Consider the following 13141-nt stretch of genomic DNA (forward strand, 5'->3'; position numbering starts at 1 on the left):
AACAAGAGTCTGAAAGATGTATTAATTACCCAAAGAATAATTTCTAAAAATTCAGTAATTCCTCTTACTCAGCAAACTCTAATATCTTAAAAGGTGGCATTTATCTTGACTTTGGCAAAAATGTTGAGATAAAAGTTTAGTAACACAAAAATACAAGTGTACTTCACAAACAGAAAATGCATGCTGCTTAGCACCTCATTTCTTTTCTTATGGAAAAGCAGAGGAAGAAGGCTTTTTTTCCTTCCTTTTCACACCAGTTGTGTAAATTATTTCTCTAGTCTTTTGTGTAAATAACCAGGAGAGCTGAAAGTAAGAGATCTTGAAGATTTTAATGTGTGACAGTCTCTACTTTAAGAAGCAAAGAATAGATCCTCTTTAGATTCTTAGAGCTTTTAGGATATATGCACATTAATTACATGTCTTAATTCTCCTGTTTGGTTTATCATTGGAAACTAAAGTTTCAGTGATAGAAGAGAAAGAAAAGTTTAAAGACACTGAAAAAACTGAAAATGTGGGGATTTCGGGCAAGAGGGAAATCTTATACATAAACTTACCAAAAAACCCAAAACACTGAATGACAAAAATAAGCATGAAGTATAACATATGCACATGAAGTAAGGATGGCAAGACATTTAAAAAAGGCAATATATTTCTTCTTTCTCATATGATATGACTTACTCAATATTCTTAAGAAAATACGTTCCCTAATGATGTTCAGTGAAATCACTTCTGGTAACTGCTGAGAGAAAATAACATATATGTGCTTATGAGGAGATTCCATTTAAAAGCCACTGTTTTTCTATAAATCATTGTCATTTGGTAAGTTGTGATAAGCATTAAAAAAATCTGCTGTAACCATTTCATCTACACCTATATTTTTATGTGCTCAAATGTAAGCATGAAAACTATGAATGCAATAGGATTTGTAGGTGTAACCTCAAAATCAAATTACAAGCTTTTCTTAAAATTTTGAACGCACACATCTCACTTGTAAAATCTACTTGTTATCAATATTATTTTATATCTTATAACTGTATAATGGAATGCATTCTTTGTTTGGGCTAGTTAGCTAATCACTATTTCAACAAATATAAGTATATCCATCAAAGAGAATAAAGTAACAGAAGCATAAGTTAAGGAGATCTTTGCCAAGTATATAGACACAAGAGGAAAAATAAAAGCAACTTACAAGTAAGGTGGTATACTTAGGCCTTTCTGTAGAAATTCAGAAAATGGAAACACTTTTTTTTTTTTAAATTACAAAGTCAGTTTAAATCTAAATTGGCTTCATTCTCAATTTTGAGTTGGATCTTACTATGATATACATCTTACTCTCATAGTTGAGTCTCCTGTCAGACTTGTGGGCATTTTATCAGTCAGATCTCACTATTTATTTATTTATTTATTATTTATTTATTTATTTTTATTTTATTTTATTTTTAGATCTCACTCTTTAAACAACCATTTTCCTTCTTAACCAACAGTGTCTCCTTTGTGTCCTTGGTTCTGAGTATTTTTATTTGGTAGAGATTCCTCTCTAATTTGTCATATAAATCTCCCCCTTTTCTTTCCATGAATAAAATAAATTTTCTTCCTTGAGGTTTTCAAAGTTTATGAATTTAGGAAGATGTAAAGGCAAGTGTCTACTTAACTCTTGTCATCAAATTCCATCTTGAAGTCACATTGATAACAATATGCTTCACTGGAGACACAACCACTAGCAACTTGCAAAGCCACTGCATCTCTTCCCCAGAGTCTACCTTCTCTTTTCTGCTGTTCTGTGCTCAGTCCAGCCCACTCTTGATCCATCAGACATCTGCATATGATAGAACATGCCTACAGACTTCTCCTTTAAGTTTCCTCCCATCTGGAACAGCTTTTTCTACTTCATCCACTGTGCTGCTCCAAATCTTGTGGGAATATGTTCTAAAATTGCTTTTCTTCTTTAATCTTTGTAATTGTACTGTTAACTCATGAATTGATGTAAAAAATATAAATAAGTCCATGAGGCTATGTAATTTGTGTGCAAACTAAGACTTACGTATAAAAAATCTAAGCTACTAGGATTATTTAATTTGGAGGGAAAAAGTTGAGTGGTGAATTACTAATAACATTCAAATAGGTTAGGAATTATATGATTGTTGGTAACCAGCTAATCTTTGTTACAGATTAAAAAGGAATTGTACTCAAACAGAAGTTTTTCAGTGAGATATAAGGGAGACAATACAGAATGTTAAATAATGGGATGGCTTACTAAAGCTGGTTATCTTTATTCTTTCTGTAGCAGCCAAACAGTATATCTGCTCGTATGTTTCAAATTTGACATACATTCAGGCTCTGTGAAGGAAGAAAAATGTCTGTGTGGAGAGAAAGTCAAATAGACATGGACAGGAACATACAACATTGGGGAGCAAACCAGAAGGAGGAGTGGGGGTGTGTTAAACAACTCTTTTGATAGTTGTATTTTGTCATGAGAGCAGAGGAATATTTTTTTAAAAAGGTATTTTTTTTGAAGAAGAATGCTTTCTACTTTTCCATATCTACCCTTTACAGGATAAAGTTTTTGCCATAAAAAAAATAAATAAAAACTAGAACATCAAAATAAAAACAAGACAATATATAGTTTTTTAAAATTGTATTTGCAGAGTTTTTTTTGGAGTTATGTATTACTGCATCATCCTAGTGGAGAGAAATCAAATTTCATAAATGTAGTCAGACCTTTTCATTTATAAATATTATCCCATCTTATTCCAGGAAGAACTTAAATGGCAGCATTTGATTATTTCATTAGAATAATAGCTTACCATGATAAAGAGAAACTTTTTGTAAAGTGTTAATGTTGTTGTATGTGATGCCAAGTGAAAAGAAGTGAATTTTACAGAAACTTTTACATTTCAGGAAAAGTTTGTAATTTCCCTAAAAAGACTGTATTAAATGAAAATGTTGTTAGCTTTTCAAACCTTTACTTTTTTGTTAGCTTTCTTATATAAAAGGCATGGAAATCTCTTTAAATTGACACTTTACTTTTGAAGTCCATGAAAAAGTTAAAATAATCAAACAGAAAGGGGTATAGATGGAATCCGAGCTATCCTTATATGCAAAAGAGTTAATGCTGAGAAAAAGAACTGCAAGTGCCATGGCCTTGGGAACTAAAATATAGGTTTCAAGGTAAGATTTTCTTTCAATTCAGTATGTACAGATTTTCTGCATACATATGCAAAATGACTGAATATAAACCTTATAGTTAATTGATGATGCCAGAATCCAGAAATGTGTTTCATGTTTAAAGGAATTAAAACATTGTAAGGGAGTATTTGTGACATTTGAAGGACTTAAGAGACATTTAACACATCTATTGTTAAAAACAAAATAGTTTAACTGGTTGAAGAGAAGTTTTAATTTTTAGCCAGTAGCCTATATTTTCTTATAGTGGACTGATAGCAATAAATTAATTCAAAAGCAAGGTTACAACTATCTTCATATTTGGTCTTTGAAAAAGAAGCTCTACACATTGTCACATTGTTAGTCAAAATGACAAGAGCATCATATTCAGTAAACTTAGAAGCGAAATTTTCCTTAAAATTTTTTTTAGCAGCTAAGTACTGGTAGCAAGCTTAGGAAAAGTTTTCGTGGCTTCTAAATGAAAAGCATACATGGGATAATCATACCAGTTTTCCATGTTTACATAACACTCACAAGACATATATGGAAAACTTTACCCAAAGTAATTTCATGTTCCATGTCATAATTTGGTTTATTTTCCTTTGCAAGCACAAAACATCTATTAGTAAGAATCAGACTAATACAAGTATGTCAAAACCACGAGACTTCAACTGTAATTTTTAGTTCCTAAAATCTGTTTATATGAAGAACATCATAATAATGTAAAATATCACAATTATTTGAAGAATATGAGACTTTTTTAAAAGTTAAAATAGAAAGCATCAATCACAGAAATAAGGAGAATTGCAAAAAGGCATATTAAATGCCTGTCTTTTCAAATCTAACTATCTAGAAGTAAGCTACTTACCTACAATAGATAGAATGGAATTAATGTCCTTAAAAATGCAAATATTTTCAGTATTTGAAAGATTGCCATTTCAGTAAATAACATTATTCTGATAACCTGGCTGCAATAGGACAAGTCATGGTAACTTCTCTTTTTTACTCGATTGAGATTGTTCTAAAAGGCAAATTTTTACATCCTATCATTCCAAAGAGGTTTAGGCTTTTTTTTTTTTTCCCTCTTCCTCACGTGTAGGATGATTTCTGGATATTTAGTACAGGGCATCACACCGGTGCAGTCTTGCAGTGCAACCCAAGGCAGTTGCAGCAAGTATTTCTCACTAGCAATGTTAAGGAGCGAGAAGGGAACAAGGCTTGAGGAAACAATCTAGAAAGCCATAATACAGCTTGTTGGTCCTTTACTCACAAATAACCTTTTTAGAAAGGATACATAAAATGCAGGTTATTATCTAAAATTTTAAAGGAGAATCTTTTGTTAAATGTTAACAAAGAACGACTATCCTAATTCCCTTTAAAATGCAATCCTTAAAAAAAAAAAAAAACCCAACTATCAAGTCTTTTTGAAAAGTGCTTAAATCATCTGGAGATAAATATCACTTGGTGTCCTTGTTTTCTAACAAATGGCTTTTTCTATTGTTTCCATTAATTTCACCCATATTCGTTTAAAAAAAAAAAAAACCAACAACAAGGCCCTTACCCTCATCAGCGAAACACAGATGTATGATTTAGCAAATAAAACCGGTAATTACATACTAATTTACGAAAGATTAATTTTTTTCTCTTTTCGTCAGTTTTCAAGAAGTCTTCCCGTGATTAACTGTAAACAAGAATGGTTTACACCTCAAATTAGAAGCCATTAATTAGCATGACGAAGTCAACTGTAAGATACACAGATAATTTAAATTATTTAATCACTAATCACCTTGGCTAAACTGTAGTATACTCTTTCAATATCCTTCGGTGGGTTATTGATCTGTCAGTAAATTACCTCCAGATCAGTTAGAGATAAATATTAGCTTTCTTTCCTTTCTCTCAGGTTTACATTATTCCTTCTTGTAAACACTTAGAAGAGCTTTAAGGTTCTTTAATCCCAAATCCCTAATTAGCCATCACTAGCCCTTTTGTAACCAGGAAAAAGAGTAACTGAAGTACAGACCAGGAGTTCGCTTTGCCCGTACCACAATAAAAAAAAATAATAACTAAAAAAAAAAAAAAACCAAAAAACATTTTTTTTTTTTTTTTTACATGTAAAATGCTTAAGACGACGGCAATAATAAAAGATATATACGCAGAGGTGGCTTCGGCAGATAACGGGCTTGCAAACGCCAAACGCTCAACAAAAAGAGCCAGACCTCTATTGCAATACACGGCACTCCAATAAATTACACAACACTTTGCATAGGCTGCAGAAATAACGCAGGACAAGACTTACACAGATGCCAATCCGCAGCATTTATACACATGCACATGGCAAGAGACAGAAACCAAACACTATCATTCAACTCGGGCCGGGGAGCGCGATCCCGAGTTCGCCCGGCGCGAGAGGGCTCTCTGCGTGTGTGCCTGTGTGCGCGCGTGAGAGGGAGCCCCATCCTCGGGGCATTTCCCCTCTTTGGGCAGTTTTGCTTCATTTGTTTCCCATTTCTGCTACATAGAAACTAACTTCCATCTCAGCCCCAGCCAGCGCCGCTGAATAGAGCCTGTGCTGCGGCTCCGTGTGCGTCAGATCCCTCCGCGGAGCCGTCCCCGGCCCCCCTCCCTCCCGCGGGCGGCCTCCACAGAGAAAGCGCCTTTCAGCCAACCGGCGGCTCCGGCTCCGACATCTTCTCCGACTGGAAATAAATAAATAAATCGCACCTTTGGCCGGGGAGGCGGGGGCAGGGGTCTCGCCGCCCGGGGCGCGGGGGCGCGGGGGCGCGGGGCCCAAGGCACTCCTTTTTGTGCGCCGGGGGGCGGGGGCGGGGGCGGGGGCGCGGGCCGAGGACGGGGCCAAGCCCGGGCCGCGAAGGCGGCGGACTCCTTTCTGCGGCGGAGGGATCCGCGGCGGAGGCGGCGGCGGCCGTAGCCGCTGCCTGAGAGTTGTTGTTTCCTCCTCCTCCTCCTCCGCCTCCGCCGCCGTTGCTTGAATGGTGGAGCCGAGGCTGGGCTCGTGAACACACAGTGACAGCTATAGGGCAGGCGGCGGCACCATCCCCGCTTCCCCTCGGCGGCGGGGTGTCCCGCCGGCGGCCCTGAAGTGACCCATAAACATGTCTTGTGAGAGGAAAGGCCTCTCGGAGCTGCGATCGGGTAAGTCGGGGGGCTGCTGGGGCCGCTGGCACCGGGCGATTCCGCCCGCGGTCCCCCGCCCCCCGCCGCCCGGCCGCTAAGCCTGTGTGTCTCCCCGTCCCCCTCTCCCGCGCAGAGCTCTACTTCCTCATCGCCCGGTTCCTGGAAGATGGACCCTGTCAGCAGGCGGCTCAGGTACGGCGGCGCGCGGCGCGGGCCGAGCCGGCGCTCGCTGCTCGCGGGCGTGGGGGAGGGCGGCGGCGGCGGCGGCGGCGGCGGCGGCGGCGGCGGCGGCGGCGGGGCTGCGGCCCGGGGCGCGGGGCTCAGCTCTCCCCGCTTTGTTGTTGCAGGTGCTGATCCGCGAGGTGGCCGAGAAGGAGGTAAGGGCGGCGGCGGCCCGGCGCGTCTCGCCGCCGCGCGGCCGCCCCTGGGCCGCGCCGCCGCCACCGCCGCCGCCGGGGCGCGGGGCGCGGGGCTCGGGGTCCCCGCCGGGGCGCGGGGCGGGCGGGGGAGGGGAGCGGGCGGGCTGGGGCTGGGGGCCGGGCTCACGGGGCGTCCTCTCCCCGCAGCTGCTGCCCCGCCGCACGGACTGGACCGGGAAGGAGCATCCCAGGACCTACCAGAATCTGGTGAGACATTCACGTCGCGGAGCAAAGAAACTTTTCCCCGAGTCGAATAAAAATTGAATTTCCCGCAATTTTTTACAGAGACAAAAACTTGGCCCCAGAACGTGAAAGCTCCAAAGGCCACGGGGAGGGTTGGGAGGCCGGCGCGGGGGCTTCGGGGGGCAGTGGTCGGGGGGACCCGCACCCCGAGGCCGCGGGGGCTGCCGACAATTTATTTGTGATATTTTGTTAATGTGCTAGAAATAAAGATACGTCATGAGTGTTGTGCAGTGCAAGGCCGGAGGAGGAGGGGCCGGCGCGCGCGTCCGTGCGGGCGCGGGGGCGCGCGCGAGGCGGCGGCGGCGGCGGCGGCGGCGGCGGCGGGAGCGGCGCGAGGAAGGAGGGCGCGCTTGCTCGCTCGCTCGCCTGCCTGCCTGCTCGCTCGCTCGCTCGCTGCTCTGCACGCGCGGTCGGCTCGGCTTTCTCCTGCCCCACACAATAGCTGGTGACTAACTGCTCCGAAGTGGCATTAGCATTTCACAAGCAGGCTATTCACCCGCGGCGGAACCGTAGCTAGGCGATATTTTTATTTTTATTTTTTCCTCTCTCGATTCTTTTGCTCTCCTTAAATTCAGAGCTACGGTTTTTGTTTGTTTGTTTTGAGGGGTTCAGATGTATGATGATAGTTGGCCAGAGGCTCATCATGCTTTTTACCAGAACACATTCGCAGAAGTGCAAAAGCCTGTAACCTCGAAAAGCCAGGAGTTTTAACAGGCTTTTTCTCATGTTGCTAATTTTCGTTTTATGCCGCTTCTTTCAATTGAAAACTATTACTGGGGGGGCCACAGAAAAGTTTTGATTTTTGCCCTTATATTTATTGTCGTACGGAACTTGGCAAGTAAAAGTTTTCAGTTTAAACTGGCGTATATTTTGTTTCATAGCTTGAAAAACATTAATGTGGGTTTTCAAAGCGATTATGTTTAGCAATTTCTAATAAATTGTCTTCTGAAAGTGGATCTACCAAGTAGTATAGTGTGACTGGAAAACTAAATGTATTTGTATCGGTAGTTAAATTTTCCATATTCTTGTCTCCCAAATTGATTTAGGTTGTTTGTATGAATGTGTTTATTGGGCGATTAGAGCAGTGACAAGGCCGGCAGTGGGAGGGTGGGAAGCGCGCTTAATCTATGCAGTGAAACTGATTCGGGACTGATGTTTTGAGGTAGTTATAACCAGTAACATTACTTCATGAAGGCTTCTGAAATGATTAGGACGTTTCAGCTACTTAAAATTGAATGTCTTCTGTGAGGTGAAGATGTGACATGATTTTGATGGCTTTTGTTTCATTTGGATATAGAGTATCTAACTTGTGGATTTAATAACTTTTAATACAGGTTGGTAAGTGCTCACAGATGTTGAAATAAGGGAAACGTAGGTTAGGAAATTTAATGGAAACTTAACTATTTATTTCCACACTTTGTTAGTTTTCATAATAGCGATTGAGGCTAGTTTCCTTAATACTTTGCTATAATGAATGGAGTTTGAAACAAACTCTTAAGATTCAGTATCTGCAATACTTTAATTTGGGGGCAGGGGCGCGTACGTATTTGACAAAAACCTAAGTGGATTCCATATCTTCCTTGTTTTTGGGAAAAACTGTAGAGATTATAATACTGTTTTTTAGAATTGGGCCGATTTTACAAAACTTTTTTGCATCTCTTTTTACAAAACTCATCCTTGTAGCTCGTAAAAACCCACAAACCCCAGTCAGTGAAGATTGCTGTGTTCTTAACTTGGAGACTCTTAGTAATGTTATATTTTTAAAATGAAGCAGCTAGTGGTGTATTGCTAAATTATGGGAATGTGTAATACTTGTAGGAATATCATTTTGTTTTCTCCAGTAAAAACAGGGGTACCCATGTTCATTTTTAATCTTTTGAGGAAGAAGGTTTTTCATCTCACGGATATTAATAAAATGAATTTATACTTCTTGTCTCTTTATCATTTAGGACAATAAGTGTCTTCATTAGTATTGTTATTTTTCAAAATCCACCTGTATTTTGCACGGTTGTGGTTTTTCTTGCTTGCACTGTTTTCACCTTTTTACCAGAATTGTCACGTTGGCCTACTCATGAGACAGAACTCTCATTAAAATGTAGAGTTCTCTGGTTCATTTTCTCATTTTATTTTTTGAGTATATTTATCTATTGGAAAAAGGACATCTCTTGGAGTGCTTTTATATCCATCAAACTATGTACCTAGGTGTGTGGGTATTTGGTTTAACTTCGACTTTTTGAGGTTGAGTTAGCTCTAAAATATTTTGGAACACTAGGTATCTGAGCATATTTTTGTTTAATAGTAAGATCTTGAAATTTTAGGTCTAAGTGAGCACATGCAAAATCTCTAGTATGGTGTTTTCTGTTGTCTTAATTCTTTCTTACTACTCAAAAAACCTTTGTTTTTGTTGTCTTCAAATTGAATTTGCGCAACATTGGTTTTAAGTTTATTTTGATGAGTGAAACCAAAATAATAACTATTGTTTGTGGTTTCCGTAGTGTCTCCCTGTACCTGGAAATTTGTTACTACGTTAACTGATAAATTGAGTAATATTTTAAATGGAAGAATTTGTATATGTCAGATTGAAATTTCTAGAAAACCTCAAATTACAACTGTTTAGGATGGTGTATAATTGTACTTGGGAAGCTTAAAAACAAGCATAGGTCAGCATCTGTACGTAGCCTACAAATAAAATCACAGTGATTGAGTTTTGACCAAGAAGAAAGTAGAGTTTTAAGAGCAGTTTTAAAGGCTTACAGAAGAAAAAAAAATGATGTGCTTTTTTCAAGTGATTGATAAAGTTATTGTAAAACATGATTGTATTATCTAAAGATTTAAAACATTTTTAACGTTGAGTAGAATGTGATAGAAAGTTAAGTGGTTTGTCTCTTATGGTGTATGTTTAGGCAGATTTTATATTTTTAAATACAGATTTATTTTAAAGCAAGAGGGCTTATAAGCTTTCATCAGGATTCTTATTTTTTAGAAGGAGCCATGCACATGTGCCAAACTTCTTACAGAACAGGAAAACTCAACTAATTTTTGGACCAAAGAGAAAGCTTTATCATTTATTTCTATTTGAATAGTGAAATTAGTTAGTTTATTAAGTTTTGCTGTCTAGTTATCACCTTAATTAGTGGTGATCGCGTGCTTCTGAGGCAGAATTTTTAACATTATTACCAGATACGGGATTCTGATTACATTTATTGCTTACAAGGCTTTTTTTTTTTCTTTTTTTTTTTTTTTGAACTGTGTTCATGTTTTGCTAATTTATTAATATGATGTAATTCTTATTTTAATTTTTGTAGCGGAATTTATTAATATAATTCTTATTTTAATTTTTGTAGCGGTATTTGCTGTTCCTAAAATCATTCCACTTATTAGAGGCCTTTCTATTCAAGTGATAGGATTGGGAGTCAGGAGATGAGGATTGTGATTTTAGTCCTGCTGATGGTCAGCCTACAGGTTACCTCAAGCAAGTTTGCAATTTCTTTGGGCTCCCTCATTTGTAAAATAAGGGAATTCAAATTTTTCTGATCTGAAAATCTGATTTTGAACTAGAAATAGTGATACATTGTCTTTAAAAGCTCAACTCTTCATTTTGTTGTTGATTATCCAAAACACAGAAAAGTAGATATGGAGAAAACATGCAGATTAGAAAATTGTAAAAGTGCTTTTTATGATGCCATTCTTAGGTTGTAATAGCATACCTTCTTAGAGATAGATGAATATTTTTGAGACACTAACCATTGTAGACTGCCTCTTTACTCTGTAATTAGTATGTTTCACTCCATGGTTTAAGTACTAGTTTTCATAAATTATTGTTGGTCTTAAACTCAGAGAAAAAAAAACATGAATAGGATATACTTAAGTATGTATCTTAAGTGTGCGTGTATTTAGAGTACACTGATTAATGTGAAAGTTAGGGGACAAGTGTTAGAAAAAAAATAACATGCTTTTGAATGAGGTGTTGCTGTCCTATATTAAAAACAATATAGTGCTTTTAAAACTAAACAGTATAATTTTGGGAATGAGAAGTGGCAAATAACGAAGTGAATGTACATATTATAGTTACCATTTCCTTTTTAAATAGAGTGTCAGTAAAATAATAAGCTTGGCTTGGTAGTCTCTGAAACAGGACCTTAGTATCTCATAATCCTTATAATGAACAATACAATGTTATGTGTTAGAGAAATGCTACATGCTGAAGGGCTGAAACAGGCAAAACTTCATCCTTCTTACCCTTGCATTATTTTAAGAAGTTTGAGGCATTTAGAAAGATTTTTAAATGGAATAAGTACCTGTTAAATTCTTTATGTTCCTGAATAGTTGTAAAGTGGCTTGAAAATAAGGGGCAGTTGGATTATCCCATCCCCAACTACACAATGGCGTTTTACATGACTGTTACAAAGCTGAATAGTATTACAGGAGTCTGTTTCTCAGTCTGTAAAATGGGCTAATAATAGCCCCTAATTTGTAGGATTCTGTGAGTGATAACTGGGACAGATCAAGCACTACTTAAGAGTTTGTGTTTGCTATTATCAGAACTTTGGTCATGGTAGTAAAGTTTCCAGTTACAGCTTTATAAATGCGTTAAAGTTTAAGAGAAAGTGTTATTCCAGAAACAAGTGTGCGTGATTTTCTGAACATAGCAGCTGCGGTGTAAAAAAAAAAAAACCTGCTTTAAACCTTCAGAAGATACTATTCGTATAATTATGTTGTAGATCCAAGGATGAAATAGTTAAGCCTAAGATACAAAGAAACAATATAATAAATGCTAAAAATAAATAATTTTTAAAGCATTATGGATAGAATTCTAGAAAAATTTCGGTCGTCTGTATAGGGATTCTATGACTGTTTTTGTGAAATAATTAACACAGAAATGTTTGGGTGGTTGAAATATCTAAAATTGATTAGAAAATATATGAAGCTTTTGTATCTTTTGGTAATCAGATGACATTTAGGAATGTGAGGAAACTTGGCTGTTGCTTCTCTCCTTCTGTTCAAAGATTTGTATAATTTTAAACTCAAGAGATGGTATTTTTATTTATTTATTTATTTTAAAAAATTTCTTTACTTTGTATTTTTTAAATTGTCAGAGAGGAGATGTGTCGTTCTGGCCTAAAGATTCTGTTTTAAACAGAGCTTAATCAGACTTCTTTTGAATTAATCTAAGTGAGCACTAGGTTAAATAAATCCTATGAATGCCAGTTTTTTAATCAACTCAATTTCTTTGTCAGACCACAAGTTGTTGTTGTTGTCGTCTTTAATCTAGAAACTCCTTCCCTGGTCTACTGCAGTTGTTTTTTTTTTTTTTTCCCCCAAATTTTGTAGTTATCTCATGTCACTACAGACTTGTAGCAAATAAAATTGTATCCTACACAACTTGTTCTGGACAAATAATATTAGATAGGTTCTTTTTATTGTGTAAGTTTCTGAATTCACCGAAGAGTATCTGTAATACCAAGCAAAGTGGAAGTTAACAGAGTATTAAGTGTATCCATTTTAATGAACTTTTAATTCAAGGAAGTCAGGGATTAAAATGAGAGTTTTTTTTTTTTTTTTTAGTGTATTTTTCTTTTAAGATATTTAAGTTGCTTTTGTAATTATATTAAAAGTAATAAGGGCTAATATATAATAGGAACTGAATGTAAAATTTTAGAAATAAATATAAAATGTGTAAAGATGATCAATTTTTATTTTGTTTGTGAGAAGCCATGTTATAGGTACAATTATGAGTAACTTGTGAAAATTAATAAATTATTTTGGAATGAGTAAATATATGTTACCGAGCATATGGAATATAGAAGATTGTCAGTATTTTACAACAGACTGGAGAAAATGATAGTATTTCTTTTCTCTATAGAATCTGAGAATTCATCAGTGTGCTAAAAAAAACAGTTATGTAGAAGAGAGAAATAGGTGAGAACCTTTGGTCACTACAGAGAAGGGAGTCATCAAGTGTGAAGCAGGTCCACCCTTATTTGCCTTAAACACACAGAAGCAGCCTATTTGAGTTCAGAAATCATAGCTAAGGAAAAGTATGGTTGATTGGATGAGTTGTTTTTGATATTAAGAAAATGTAGTTTAGTAACATGATCTGATGCACCTTCTGCTTAAGTTAAAACTAAATTGTAAAAGGAATGAGATTTATAGTGCAAAGCTTAGGTTATTTGTGGTAGCAT

At 37.6% G+C, this 13141-nt stretch overlaps 1 protein-coding gene and 1 long non-coding RNA gene across 8 annotated transcripts in view; one reads left to right on the forward strand and one right to left on the reverse strand.

Moving 5' to 3' along the window:
• The window catches only part of LOC140636740 (uncharacterized), a 78744-nt gene extending 71543 nt beyond the window's left edge, over positions 1-7201 (reverse strand). For 2 of the 4 annotated variants that reach the window (XR_012033958.1, XR_012033955.1), the window contains exon 1: positions 5459-5846. This is a non-coding gene — a long non-coding RNA (uncharacterized lncRNA). Of the gene's footprint in view, positions 1-5458; positions 5850-6914 lie in introns of those variants that run through there. The other 2 variants (XR_012033956.1, XR_012033957.1) reach the window with 2 other exon arrangements.
• PHIP (PHIP subunit of CUL4-Ring ligase complex) overlaps positions 6047-13141 on the forward strand; it is a 131716-nt gene continuing 124621 nt past the window's right edge. For 2 of the 4 annotated variants that reach the window (XM_072832275.1, XM_072832276.1), the window contains exons 1-4: positions 6049-6315; positions 6431-6489; positions 6645-6674; positions 6864-6923. In XM_072832275.1, coding sequence (XP_072688376.1) covers positions 6276-6315; positions 6431-6489; positions 6645-6674; positions 6864-6923 — 189 coding nt within the window. In that variant the 5' untranslated portion in view covers positions 6049-6275. Of the gene's footprint in view, positions 6316-6430; positions 6490-6644; positions 6675-6863; positions 6924-13141 lie in introns of all 4 variants that reach the window. The other 2 variants (XM_072832280.1, XM_072832277.1) reach the window with 2 other exon arrangements.

Source organism: Canis lupus, chromosome 7 (assembly GCF_048164855.1).
Source record: "Canis lupus baileyi chromosome 7, mCanLup2.hap1, whole genome shotgun sequence".
NCBI classification, from domain to species: Eukaryota; Metazoa; Chordata; class Mammalia; order Carnivora; family Canidae; genus Canis; species Canis lupus.